The 15,836-nt window shown below is 33.2% G+C and overlaps 1 protein-coding gene across 1 annotated transcript; it reads right to left on the bottom strand.

The window, feature by feature from the left end:
- Positions 1-9,364: 9,364 nt before the first annotated feature.
- Positions 9,365-11,223, bottom strand: LOC145108190 (myb-related protein 306-like). The gene is made up of 3 exons (XM_079045205.1): positions 10,898-11,223; positions 10,522-10,651; positions 9,365-10,440 (listed from the first exon to the last, which is right to left on the bottom strand). Exons 1-3 carry the CDS (start codon positions 11,028-11,030, stop codon positions 9,669-9,671), a joined length of 1,035 nt encoding a protein of 344 aa, XP_078901331.1. The 5' UTR covers positions 11,031-11,223; the 3' UTR covers positions 9,365-9,668.
- Positions 11,224-15,836: the final 4,613 nt, after the last annotated feature.

The raw sequence follows: 15,836 nt of genomic DNA, 5'->3' as shown, positions 1-15,836 counted from the left end.
TACTGAAACATAAGCATAAACAGACCTTACATTTATTTACACTAGTGATCTACATCTCCTTGAATCTCTCAGTGTAAAGTAGCTTCGTATCGACACCTGTGATACAAATACATTTAAGTGGGTCAGGTTGGGAAACCTGGTGAGTACATAGGGTTTTCAACCCACAATAATATAATTATTATATTTAATCATCAAACAATCAACCCAATTACCCATTCCCATTATCTTATTTATTCTTAAGGATCTACCCTATGAATCATTTAACCTTCATTTATTCATTCTTAAGGATTGACCTAAGGAATAGGCACGAAGTCCATCGCTGCCAGGGTTTATATCAAATAAGGCAACCATCGGGGTGACAACACTGCTTTCCTCAGTAATTTATGTCAAATAAGCAAACATCGGGGTGACAACACTGCTTTCCTCAGCAATTTATGTGAAATAAGCAAACATCAGGGTGTCAACACTGCTTTCCTCAGCAATTTATGTCAAATAAGCAAACATCGGGGTGACAACACTGCTTTTCCTCAGCAATTTATGTCAAATAGGCATGAAGTCACATCGTCGCCAAGGTTTATACAACAGGCACTAAATCCATAGTTGTTAGGGTTTAGGCACCAAGTTTGCATGGTCGCTAGGGTTTATACAATAGGCACTAAGTCCATAGCTGCCAACATTTATCTTATAGGCACTAAGTCCATAGCTGCCAACGTTTATCTAATAGGCACTAAGTATCTAATAGGCACTAAGTTCATAGCTTCCAGGGTTCTTAAATTACAACTGGTGAACACATAGTTCAAAAATACCTAATCCGTACTCCCAGATCTAAAACTAACCTCTCTACCTGATCCATACTCCCGGATCTGGTATGTATGATCCATACTCCCGGATCAATAACTAATAACTATGTTTATATTCTGCTAGATGACTAGCTCATCTTAAACATCGAGACCTCTCATCAATTTTTATTTCATCACACATCATCTAATTCATCTACCCATGTTTTACCTAACATATTTGTAGATATAAAATACATATACAGTTTAAATCAATTAAAACATGTATAAAATGGTTCATCCATCATAGATAGCAAGTATACAGATAATATGCACACATAGCACGTAATTTATATAAATTACTTCATATCTATGTGTAAGATGAAAATAATATGCACTCACCTTATTAGCGTGAGTTGATAGAATCTAACTAGAAACGGTTGGCGGTTCGTAATCGTTGGGCTCGGGACGCGGAACGGCTTCAGAAAACGAGAGAGAAAGAAAGTAGAAGGTGTAAGGAATGAAAGGGTATTGATCGCTATTTATAGGCTGTTCTGGGCCCATTCACGTCGTGAACATGATAGGTTCACGTCGTGAACGTCCATGAGTCATCTTGTAGTGTTACCACGTGTTTTCTAGCCCCGATTAGTGTCCCTGACACGTTTCACATCGTGAACTTCATGTTCACGTCTTGACTTAAGGCGACTAGGGTTTCAACCACGTGTCATGCTCTCAATAGCTGCATCTTCGGAAGGCCATAAATTTTGCATACGAGCTCCGTTTTCGACGTTCTTTATATCCACGCGAAGGTGGAGACGTAATCTACAACTTTCATTTAGAAACCTAAGGCTAAAAAGTATTCTATCATAAACTCACTTTTTACGATTCCCGGTGTCGTGTCGGTTTTGTCGCGAAACTTCGACAGGTCATAACTTCTTCGTTATAACTCGGATTTCAGCGTTCTTTATATGTACGAAAACCTTGTGACATATACTACAACTTAGTTAAGATTATTTATTCTAAATAATCCTCTATTAAAAAGTCATTTTTGACGCTTATCGTCTCTAAATTGACTAGCCCGAATATGCGGGTGTTACACAAAGGTACATAAATGATGAAAGATTCAAGGAGATATAGATTGTTAGTCTAAGATATTGTATGGCATTTTTATGATGATGTTTTATATGAGTGATGACATCCCTAGATTTTATAAATTAATGAAAAATATTTTTTCGGAAATACTTTTACGGGACCAAATTCCGCATTTATAAATAAACTATGTTTTAAATAAGCATAAATAAAAACTTTTAATATGGTTAAAATGCGAATGTCACATGCAATAACTCTTCTATATCTGTGAACAAGTAAGGCAATGTCATTTTGATCAACTGGTATTTCAACCTCTAGTTGAGAGCTAGAACTATAAGTTCACCATCGGTCATATCTCAAATTTCTTCAAGGTCAATGTCACACCCCCAAACCAGACGACGGAAACGTCTGGGGGCTTGCGCGTGACTTCATCTTGAAATATCATTACAGTGAATATAAATGAAACATAACATCATCATCACCATGCATAATTTAATACAACTGCCATTGTTTACATCAAGTTCAATCTTTTAAATTACATGACCAAAACATTCGTTGGATGATGTTTAACAGTACATAAAACAAAATCCCATATTCTTGATGATTCTTCTACCTAACGAGTCCCTGAGAATACAAGTTATTTTGAAAACGTCAACATATATTATGTTGGTGAGTTCATAAGCATGTTTGATTGAAAAGTTTTGTATAGTTCGTAAAGCACCAGAAAATCTGATATTTTCTGTAAAGTGGTTTGAAAATAATGTGTCTAAATCAAGTATTAATGCATGTGTGTTTGCTGCTTTTGAAATGTATAAATAAACAAAAATGTAATCCATATAGAAACCCTGTATTTTTCTTTTGTAAGTGGAAGGTAATGTATAAATGTATTTATCCCAGAAAATCCGATATTTTCTGCATATAAAAGTATCGTAATCATAAAATCCATGACCGAGTATCGATGTATGTATGTTTTTAGTATCGCCTAGATTTGTATAAATATACTGAAATCTTTGATGAAGTTACTCTCTAAGTGAGCCGTTACAACCATGCTTGATAATGACTAATTCGCCTGTCTTGACGTTTTCAGGCGCCGGTTTTGTTGTAGGTAAGGTTTGTCGCTGTAGACTGACCTAGTCTAGCTGTAGCGAACAGCTAAGGCATGGGGGGTCACCCCGTATAGATCTATACACAAACTCCCGCTCTCCCTCCAGGAAACTCTGGTTATAACTACAGGCTACGATTGTACACTCAAAGGTGTCAACCGACAAGTCTCACTAGATTCTCAACCTTTCATACCATGTTTAATGTTTACGTGTATGTTGTATGTTATCAAATCCAAAGGTACATATATAAGTATACGAAGTTCAATAATTATGTAAAGACATATTTACGATGTACTAAGCATGTGAATTTTAGTCCAAGCCCAATTAGCATGTAAATGGACCACAAAGGCCCAATAACATGTAAGAGGGTAATTTAGGCCCAATGGGCATGTAACTGGACCACCAAGGCCCTACAAGCATGTGACCCATAACTCAGGCCCAAATTAACATGTAAATTGGTCGCAAGGCCCAATAAACATGTCATGGAAAATATTGGGCTCAATATGCACTTGGATGGGCCCTTAAGGCCCATTGGCCATGTAACGTGAATATTAGGCCCAATAAAATTGTTATCAAATGTATTTCGTCCATTCGTTATTGTTTCGTTGTTTTTTTAGCTCGAGGTTTACCAAATTTATTATAAAAAGTCTCCTTTTTCGTAAAACGACATTTTTGGTCAAAAGCCTCAAATTTTCAATTAAGGCCCAAAGTTTTGTAAAAATGGCACTTTAGTCCATAATTTATAAAAATTTGTAATTTTGTCCCAAATGTCTAGAAATTCACGGTTTTAGTCCGAAAATGTATATTTTGACATTTAAGGTCCAGTTTTGCAGAAAAGTGCATTTTCAGTCCATTGTTTGTAAAAATTTATACTTTCGGCCCAATTTTGATAAAAGTTACGTTTTTGGTCCAATTTAGAAATAAATGTTATTTTCACCCCTAAATTTGGTTTGTTTACATTCACGACTCAAACTTTGGTCAAATAACATTTTTAATCCCAAAACTTCCATTTTCTTCGCAAATTTGGGCTCAAAACCGTGAGGCCCAAATATTTAGCCCATTAAGCTAAAATTTACATTTTTGGCCCTTTGGAAAGCATGTTTATCATAAAAATCCATTTTTATACAAGTAGGACCTGTTTGATCCTTATAAAAACATAAATGTCACTTTTTACCCTTATCTTTTGTTTTCTTGACAATTTTGACCATTAACAAAGTTTTTGCCTTAGATTTTTATATCTTAAACATATAACACTTTTAATTTGATAATATGATGTATAAGGTGTCTTAGTTCATGGATCTTAACTCAATGTTATTTAAGATGTCAAGATTTGCTAAGATCTAACACATTTTTACAAAATAAGCTAAGAATTCACACAAGACATGCATATAACACATAGATCTACTTTTTACTTGTATTCTCCCCCAAAAATCATGTAAAAACCGAAAACAAGGGGGTATGAACTCACCTTAGGGTTTTTTGTTTCGGTTTTGAAGAAGAATGGAAGAAGGTGATGTGATCTTTGGCCCTAGCAAGCTTTCCTTGGGTTGATCTGGTGTTCTAAGAAGTTCTAGAGTATGGATCATGAAATAAAATGCTTAGAAGGAATGATCTTATCATAGGAATAGAGTTTATCCATTTAGGAGATGTATTTGAAGTATTATGGAGTTTATCCATTTAGGAGTTTATCCACATAACATTTCAAGGATCCATGAATTTGAAGTATTATGGAGTTCGATTATTTAAGTACTTGAAGTAGATTCAAAATTTTTTGACATTTCCATCTTCAAAACTTTTCAAGGACTTAGGGGATCTTCGTTTCCTATGATCATTCCCATTGCATTACTCACAACTTTCCTCATTTGAATCATGGTTGCGTCGGATAGAGGACACACCAATTCCATTCCCTCATAATGTGAAGTTCCGACCGAAACTGTTCCTTTCCATTTTGGATTCGAACGTTTCCTCTTCTTCATACCAACGTTCAGAAAGGCGATAACTGGAACTTGATAAGAAATCTAATTCCTTTTCGGTTTCCACGGTTTGGACAAGGTTTAAGAATCCCATCAATATCTTCTCCATACTATTTATATGATAAATCTAGTTAAAATTATCATAAGAATTAGTGAGAGGTAGAAACACAAGATCTATAGTAAGACCCTTGTCAAGGGCAACATTAAGATTCTCAAGGTTGTCTATGTAGCTCTCATTTAGCACATACAAAACTCTATCTATTATCTTGCATGTAATTAGGAACTTTTGACGATTTTCAAATCACTCTTGCCTTGCCTTTTGGTGATATATTTCACTGAATTGCAAATTCATTTCATATGGCCACATGCTCAAAAAATGTTATTTGTAACATTTAGGATATGGATATAATGATGTAAGAGACCTTATTTGACAATTCTACATGTTTATAGGAATAACAACTTATTTAAAGTTGACGAATAATTAATTTGAGGGATATGCTTATCGAGGAAATCTTTCCCATTATCCAATCAAGAATGATTCCTTAGCTAATGAGTTATTCCCGATACAGAACAAAGGGAATCTAGATTTTGAAAATGTGCAAGGAAGTGGGAGAGGATTTCCATTTAACCTAAGAGAAAAAGTTTAAATAATTCGATTCAATCTTTAATTATTAACCTAATTTCAAATTAAGGTTATGATCCATATTTTCGATTCGTAATATGAAGAGGAATGTCATAACCACATCACATATCTATTTTAGGTAGGTAAAGCACTTTACCAATTTCAATCACAATGAAACTCCTAGATCTATTGAGATTGTTGAACTATCAATGGCGTGTTAATCTCAGATTATACTCTTGCATTTATAACTGGGATGTCTTGCATTTATAACTGGGATGTCATGGGTAACAAATAAAATGTAAATTACCATGCAAACTTGTGTGACACCTTCGTTCAAATTTATGATCTGACATTGACGTGTCGGTTAACCGCACACGCTCCATAAATAATCATAAACTCGAGTTATATCATCATTTCTACTTTGTAGTCCCAAATTAATGTGTCGGTTAATCACACACGCTCTACTAACGACTCACAAACAAACGATGTGTATTTTCATGGATTAGCATGCAAGTTCACATTTTTCCTAAGTAACTAGAATGAGGTTTTTATATGTTTTAATACTTTATGTTATACTTTTAATGAGATTTATGTCCTATCAGAACCTTTTCGGTTAACGATAATTCACCACACAAAGAAGCGGTGAGTGAAAATGACATTCATTTATTAGTTATTTTATAGGTTGTTTCCTTATAACTTTTTATAGCATGGCTTCATGAATGATGCCTAGTTCTTGTTTGACTGACGAATTATTATTCTTTTACATATATATTGTTATACTCTTATAAATATATGTAAGGGTGTATTTTAAACTTTTTAGGAGTACAAGTTTTAAATTTTATTAACTTAATTAACTTTTAATTAATTAATATTTAGGTCATTTAAGATTTAGTAATTATCTTTTTATTAATCATTTAATTAATTTTATTAAATCTTTTAAGAATTAAATAATTATCTTAATTAAACAATTAATTAAATAATATTAATTTTCTTTGCTTTAATTTTGAATTTTAGGGTTCGACTAATTACCTAGGTCAAATGTTCAGATTTTAAGCAATTAAAATAACCACAATAAACTAGTAATTATCTTGCCCAATCGAAAAAAAGGCAACAAAATCCGAAATCTATTGCAAAGGGGAGCGGTGCGCCTACGATTCAACGGGTTTCGTCCTAGTTTAAAGTTTTTCAGTTTTTTACCAATGCGCGTATAATTAAAAATACTAGGCTTTGATACAACTGGTGAGTTTCGAGGTTACATTTAAGCAATAAAATAATGTAACAGAATTCATAAAACCATTTATGGGCACATGTAATCTATAGATCTATGACATTTTTTTTCATTATAGCTATATACTATGTAAAACCGATCTAAGCTACTTATAAGATACTATGAATCAAATTTGTAACATACCCTTACGTATAATCGCATATGCTTATTCCTTCGATCTTCAATGGCTCATGGAAAGGGTAGCATCAATAGTGTGAACGCCTCTAATGACTTACACCTAAAACCATAGAACCTTATAAATCAAGTGGATAAGAGAGGAAGATGAAATTTTGATTTCATTCTTCTTGGAGGCTTAACCACGAATTTTGATGCCCTAAGGAAGGTTTATTTACTTGAGGTAACTTGCAGATAAATCCAGATTTGAACAATAAAATAATTAAGTTTAACCCTTAGTTCAAATATTTTCCTTATCAGCTACCGGTACAAATCGAGGACCCTTCTACACTCCTCTAAAACAATCCACCAAGGGAAGGATTTAGAATCTTTTTTTTTTGTTCAACTAGTGAACAATTACAATTTCGTCTTTACATCTTTAACTAAATTTAATTAATATCGAATTAATTACAAATTTATTTTGATTAATAATTAGTTATTTATAATTAATTTATTAATCATATAATAAATTAACAATTCATTTTATCTTTTTCCTAAAGTCATTTATAGCTATTTCTAGTTATTTAAGACAACCTAAAAAGAATTTTATTTATATTTCATAAAGTTATATCAATTTAATTAGCGACTTTGAACACATATTTTAATAGTTTTACCTTGCTTATTGTCATGCTTTTTTTTGAAAACCGCAAATATATTAATAAAAAACTACATGATAAGCAAGAAACTAAATCATGAGCTCTGTGCAAGTACAAAGAGAAAATAACAACTACAATAGATTTTTAACAAAAGGGAGATAAACTCCAATCAATCCATCTAGCCTTAACACCTTGGGTTTTGTACTTAAACCATATGTATGTTTCGGAGATCACATCAACAGCGATTTTTGCAGGGGCCCACTGTCTTGCTAGGTGTGGGTTTCCCTTATTATAGTATTTGTTGTTTCCAAAAAAAAAAAAAAATAATACATAATTATCAATGTATAAATAAAAATTAATGATTGAACTTTTTCTTTCATGCCAGAAAATATATCAACTATTAAATTGACTTATTTATGATTCCTATATTTTCACAATAAAGTAAATACACATACAATTTCCTAAATTCCGAGACATTTATTTCACGGGTAAATAGCATAAAAAACACTCCGTTTACACCAAAATTTTAATTTGACACCGTGTTTTTTTTCTCAAATTTGACACTGTGTTTTCCAATTTGTTACAATTTTGACCACTTGACCGGTTAACCAGGTTACATGCTGACGTGACATGATGACGTGTCAGTTTTGATGATGTGGCATGTTGACATGATATGCTGACGTGTCAAAATTGAATTTTTTTCCCACAAAAAACACTAAGTTTTCACTTTTTTCGATTTTGACACTAAGTTTAATTTTTTCTTTCAATTTTGACACTATGTTTTTGTTCCAAATCGAACATCATTTTTTCCAGTTTTGTTCAATTTTGACCATTTTCCATTTGAAACCGTATAAATATATTTTTTTATTACATTTTAAACCGTATAAATATATTTTTTTTGTTTAAAAACCACATTTTTATTTAAATACAAGGTGTTTTTTTTTTTGTTTTTTGTTTTTTGTTTTTTGTTTTTTGTTTTTTTTTACATTCAAAGTATAATGTATAAATATGCATTAGTTATATCATGAGAATCAAACTAACCATAAGCTTCTAATAAGATGTGAAAATTTCAGGGGTTGCAAACTTGACATCCGAGTTTTAATCGACTACACGCCTCCAAACCTCCAAACTTATTTTAAAGTTGCGTATTTAATATAAAATACGGTTTTTATATAACTAATACATATTTATACATAAAATTATGGTTTGAATGTAAAAAAAAAAAAAAAAAAAAAAAAAACTTAAATTGATACAAAACTATGGTTTTTAATTGAAATGGAAAATTGTCAAAATTGAACAAAAATTGATAAATGATGTTCGATTTGGAACAAAAAAACATAGTGTCAAAATTGAAAGAAAAAATTAAAATTAGTGTCAAAATCGAAAAAAAATGAAAACTTAGTGTTTTTTGTGGAAAAAAATTTCAATTTTGACACGTCAGCATATCATGTCAGCATGCCACATCATCAAAACTGATACGTCATCATGCCACGTCAGCATGTAACCTGATTAACTGGTCAAGTGGTCAGAATTGTAACAAATTGGAAAACACAGTGTCAAATTTGTGACAAAGAAAAACATGGTGTCAAATTAGAATTTTGGTGTAAACGGAGTGTTTTTTATGCTATTTACCCTTTATTTCACTAGTCTGAAACTAATATAACTATACTTCTCTTGAAGTTTTAAGTTAAAATTAAACATCTAAATAGTAAATACTAATACAATAATATGCATCCATAAACAAAAACTGAAATTTTCAACAAGTTTCTAAAAAACCAAACTGTAATTTTCATTCATAGTCTTCTAGTCTTGTCCACCTTTGTAAAGGAACTATACATTCTTTCCTCCTACAAACGTGAACGTGACTAGAATTTGTACTTCACGGAGTACATAAGATAATGTTATTACTGTTCTAATTACTACTAGGTATTACTTTACAATTCTTTTCCACTAATTATAGTAATTAAAAAAAAAAATCTCGCAAAAACTTGAAAAAGATGTGCACATAAACCTTGAACTAACGACCACCCAAACCCCTCAAAAACACCTAAAAAGTGCGACAAAAAGGCTAAAAGAAGTCATCACTTTCTTCTAAAGATATATTCATAAGGTCACCTTGGGTAGAAGCCTCATCAAAAAGCCATTTCTCTAACAAACTAAGAGGGGGCATTTGATTTTCCATGCTTGGTTTACTTTCATCTTGGAACCTACTTGTTTCAGGGGAAACCGATTGAGAAATATCAGAATTGCTGTAATTCGAGTAGTAGTTGTTTATTTGATTGTTCTGGACCATGTTGTTGCTGTTGCCAAATTGCACGGAGTTGTCATACCCTTCACTTGGAGGACTTGTTAACTGCTGGTTGATCACGGAACTCTGGGTCTGCTTTGTCTCGATGCTTTCAGAGTTTGTCTGTGGAGATTTCTTGGAACATTTCATCCAGTCTGGGAGCAATCGTGCAATGTTCTCAGCACTAGAAGCATAAGTAGCTGTGGATTGATTCGATGAGGGTACCACCGATTCAGATTTCCCTGAAGTAGTGGCTGAAGATGATACAGGTAGATTAATGGTTTTGTTGTCAAGAGATAGGGCATCACAAAGGGCTTGTTTGGCCATGTGTATATCAGTTTGGAGCCTTCTTTCCCATTGACCTTTGTACATGGTGGTTTCATATGATGATGATGATGATTGACACCCCTTTGAAGTACCATGATGATGATGGTGGGTTTCTTGATCAGAGTCTTCATGGAGCTTGTCGAGCTTCTTCTTTAGATGGGTATTCCAGTAATTTTTGATATCGTTGTCGGTTCTTTGTGGAAGATAAGAAGCTATTGCTGCCCATCTGCGATAAAAGATAAAAATGTAAAGATCGGTCATTTGTGACATAAACAATTATTTTCAGATTCTAAAGAGAAAAATCTACCTATTGCCAAGAAGGGCTTGAAGATGGATAATCATCTGCTCCTCTTGCTCGGTGAAGTTGCCACGTTTGATTCCAGGCCGAAGATAATTGGTCCAACGCAGTCTACAACTCTTGCTGCATCTTAGCAAACCTAAATTCACAAGAACATGTAATTATCATCCATTTAACAAAAAGTCGATGATAATTAATTATCACAGAAAAAGTTAAAATTCAGTGATGAAGGTTACAGGATACAATAAATACTCGAATTTAATGATCCAACCAACCCTCCTTTAAATAAAAGAATTACAAAACCATAACAAAAACCCAAGATCTAACAACATAAACTAAGTAAATGGACAGATTTTTAGATGAACATAGTAGAAATTAAGTGTACCAGTATTGGTAGGAACAGATCTCCAATTGCCCGGACCATTTTGTTGAATATAAGAGACTAGGGTTATATCCTCTTCTGGAGTCCATGGCCCTTTCTTCACGCCTATCTTATCGCAGCAAGGTGGTCTTCCCATCGAACCAGTCACTTTATGATGATCCAGGATCAATCTTTTTTTTTTTCAATTTTCTCACCGACTGTGTGTGTGGTGTAAGTGTTTTTCTGACTCAAAGTGATGTATATGACTTTAGTTTCTTGTCATTCAACATAAGAGAAAAATGGCAAGACAAGAGTCTTTGGGTAGTATCCCTCACGGCTTCTACACCATATATAGATATTAAGAGAGAGAGAGAGAGAGAGAGAGAGAGAGAGAGAGAGAGAGAGAGAGAGAGAGAGAGAGAGAGAGAGAGAGAGAGAGAGAGAGAGAGAGAGAGAGAGAGGTGGTGACGACTCTACACGCTGACCAAAGAAGTGAGTTGAAAAAAAAGCAAAAAAAATAGCTTCTCTCTCATGAAAGACTCAGCAAGGAGTCAAAAGAAGCCAGCACGAAGCATTTACTTCTGTTTGCAAAAAGTCAGCTGTATGCTTCATGCAGATGGAGATATAGATAGACCAAATCAAAAGATAAACCACTGTAGAGAATGTTAACCAACAAAAATGTTGATCAATAACATACACAATTTACGCGATTAATCGTTCCCAGTCAACATTTTTACCAAAAAAGGCTAATATATAAAAAACACCAACGGAAGAAACTTGAAAAGTAAAAAGTACCCCTAATTTTCAATGGTATTATATAAAATATTTTCCATAACTAAAATAAAAATAATCAACAATAACAAAAATAATAACAAAAACTAAGCAATCATGCATAGATTTCATTAAGAGACTAAAGATGAATCATTTTGTTTGTTAAGATAGTAATATTCTAGTAATTTTGAAGTAAACGTTCAATTATTATAGATTAAGGGACAATATAGTTGGCTTTCATAATTATTATAATAACTCTAATATATAAAAGTGATAATAAACTATTTAAAACATTGTAAAAATATTTTTGAACAAATATGATATTGTAAAGGTTTATGAAACGTAAATATGATATTACAAAATTAAACTACGAAAATATGATATTTTCATGTTTAATAAAGACATATATGAAATTATTTTGGTTACTAAAGATCAAGGTTGTAAAAGTCGTTAGGCGGTGGTCAAGCGGCTGATTGTGGTTAAGGGACTAACCAGTCTAAGCGGGGATTAATCGGCGTCTAGGCGGAGATCCTTAATTGTAATAGAATTTATTTTTTAAAAATTAAATATTGTCTATATCATAACAAAATAAGTAATAACCATAAAACTTTGACATATTCAATTGTCTATTTAAATCATCATATATAATAATTTTTAGACTAATTCGGGATCTTTTTAACAGTTTTAGTCATCAATCATCATAATTTAGTCATCCAATATTATAAATTTGACTAGCCGGGGAATTTTTTTAAAAATATTGACTGTTCGACTTTTTTACCTGCTTATACCGCTAAACCGTCAAGGACGACCCAGGACCACTGTGACACCCCGTTATTTTCTTCTTGTAAATCAATCCAATTCAATCAAAAGTCAGACTCGTTTCTGCTATCTATTTACTGTGTTTAAGGCCAGTTTGAGAGCCTTTAAGCCTAGTACACATTAGGATTGAGTGTTATGAAGTATTAGCTCGAGATTAGAAGGAGGCTCCCGAACCAGAAAGCCCAACACATGAGGTTCACGACCGTAAACCCTGTTCACGGCCGTGAACACTCTTCTAGCCGTGAACCACCCTCCATATATAAGAGATTGCTTCATTTTTTACTTCATTTCTCCAAACTCCAGCCGTGAATTACCCATTCTCTCTCAAGTATCATCAAGTGAAGGCTCACTTTTCACTCCAAAACATAAGCATCTCATCCCTATTCTTGTTCATGCTTAGAAACCCCTTTGTTCTAGCCTTGATTCATCACCTTTCATCATCATCTTCAAGATCTTCAAGGGTTTACGGCCGTAAACCCTTCATAAGGGTCGTAAACCCTTCATAGGATCTTGGGCCTTAAACCCTCCCAATGTCGTGAACTCCTTGTGATCAATCACATGTGATTCTAACACTCCATTGAGAGTGTTTCCTAGTTCCTAAAGTTGTTTCCCTTACATGTTAGTTGTTTTAAACACTAATTATATACATATATGTGTCAATATATGTCATTTAGGACTCATTTGTGCCTCGGGACTTCATTCGTGGAACTTCTCATCCTTACTCGAATCTTCAATTGAATCACCCACATAAGGTGAGTTCATACCCCTATAATCTACCTTTTAAATGATTTTAAACGCTTTTAGGGGGGATACAAGTTGAACACAATCTAATTGTGTTAGTAAATACTTGTTATATCAATCACATAATAGATTTCCTTATGCTTTGAATCTTATTTTTTTTTATAATAAAGGATTACCCAATACTTCCATAATGACTTAAAGTTATGTGAACTCTTTCAAAATCACATACACTCTTTTAAAGATACCGTTAAACTTTTAAAATGTATTTATAACTCTTTTATCTTATAATTGTCAAAATCATGTTCATATATGTATAGGTATATAAATAAGACTTAAAGGGCTTAGGACTAATGAGTTGCCTTATTTCATTTTCCTTGTCTGGATGTGGGCTTAAGGTGGGGTTATTTGTCCGAAGGCCATTTCTTTCTTAATTATATATATAATACATGTCGGAATATAAAATGTTACTTCAGTCGGTATCATTACCTTTGTATTATGTTGCGCAAATGGGTACTTTCAAAATAGATCATGCTAATCAGATATAACGTATAAATTATAATAGGTATAATTTATGAAACAAACGAGAAATCTATTTTTTAGATAAGTATACGAGGTGTAAAATACTTTGTCAAGAAAAGGGTATAATTCGATCTTTACTTAAACTAAAATGTGATGGTACATATTCAGGATATAATAATACTTGTTATGTTACATTCTTCTAACTATAATCTCCTGGAGGGAGAGCGGGCATTGTGTATACAGATCTATATGGGATTTACAATCCCACATCCCGACTGATAGCTACAGTCCGGCTGACAAGCAATGGGGTGACAAATGTCACATATTCAGTCTTAGCACCAGTAGGTCGTCGTGTTCATTCTAGTCCAGTATGGATACAACTTTATCACATTTTAAACCCTAATTAACCAGGTTAATATTAGGGTAGTTATTCTTTAGTAGTTTATTTTTAAGAAATATTATTGTATTAAACGGTTTTATAGGGTTTTAAAACTACTTTACGGAACAGTTTTATGGGGATTTAAAACTACTTTATGGAACAGTTTTATGAGGATTTAAAACTACATTACAGAACGGTTTTATGTGGATTTAAGACTAATTTATTAAACGGTTTTATGGGGATTTAAAACCACTTTTCATCATTAAAACTGAAACCATTCTTTTCATATTTTTATGGATAGTTAAAATTATGTTAAACCTCATTATAAGTATAATAATACTTAAATGGAACGGTTTTTATGGAATTAAAACTACTTATCAGTTGTAAACCAGAAAATATAAAATTTTCTGGAATGTTATCAGTCATTTTCTTAAAACTAGTATAACATAAAGGACCTTAAATGGTTAATTCTATAATTCCTTAGTTTTTACCAGAGTTATACACAATTAATATCCGACTGATAGTGGAATGTGTGACTTCCGCCTCATTTCCTGTTCCTTGTTTGGTTATGGGCTTAGGGCAGATTCACACATTTAATTATCAATTCGATATTAGATTATATATAACTAGTAAAAACTAAGCAATTGCAGAGGGAACTATTGTGGTTATTATTTTATCTCATCAGAAAATATATTATTTTCTGGAAGAACCAGCGAACTTTTCCAAAGAACTTGGAGTATACTTCATATAACTAAAATACTTATGAACTCTCCAGCTTAAATGCTGATCTACTCTTTCAAAATAACTTGTATTCTCAGGAATCCAGTAGACAGGTACACTCCCGGAGCTTTTGAGAAGACAGCCTAGTACCGTGCTGCGTCTTTTGTCTTTTACCATATCTACTTTGATGTTTGAATATGTAATGTTTAAACACGTATGTAAAACTTATACTTATTAATGCAATGGTTGTTTATACTTTGATTACTATAATGCATGTGTTGTGACACTTGATATGACGTCCTCCGCCCCTGAACGTTTCCGCCGTTCTAGTTTGGGGGTGTGACAACCACCTACAACCGTCTAGGCACTATTACAAACAAGGGTTTTAGAGACGGACAAATTTGTCGCTATTTCGTTGCTAATGATTGTTTGTGACAGATCTGCGACAAATAGACTCCATATCTAATTTAATCATGGCTAATGTGTCAGTGACGGATTTTGCGACAAACTAGGTTTTCCTAATGACGATTTAGCGACAGATTATCCATCGTAAATAATCACATACTACACTTATTTAGGAAATCAGTGACAAAATGTAATAACAATATTCCGTCGTTGATTCCTCTCAAATGTAACACATGTTCCAGGTATTATTTAATTTTATAATTGTTAGGGTTTTGTACTGGGACTTGGCGAGTTGGGGAGCTCCAACTATTCGAGTAGAGATCGTTATGAGGACGCAGATTTTAAATCCTACTCGACGAGTCAGAAGGACCCGACTCGACGAGTAGGCGTTGCAAAGGAAAACCCTAATTTTTAGGGTTTGCACACTATTAAAGAACATAATCGACCTCTTGTGGCCTCCCTTACCACTTCATTAGCCAGAGAAAACCCTATTTGAACCTTGCACCTTCTTGAGTGAGAGAGAGAGAGCTTATGTGAGTAATTTTGGTGTGGTTGTGAAGGATTTTGGAGCTTGAAAAATAAGGAGCAAGGAGAGAAGCAGTAGATCCG

Source organism: Lactuca virosa, chromosome 4, assembly GCF_052849685.1.
Source record: "Lactuca virosa cultivar CGN04683 chromosome 4, Lactuca_virosa_CGN04683_v6, whole genome shotgun sequence".
In the NCBI taxonomy this organism is placed as follows: domain Eukaryota; kingdom Viridiplantae; phylum Streptophyta; class Magnoliopsida; order Asterales; family Asteraceae; genus Lactuca; species Lactuca virosa.
Note: the sequence above shows the minus strand (reverse complement) of the source record. Positions and strands in the feature narration are given on the sequence as shown.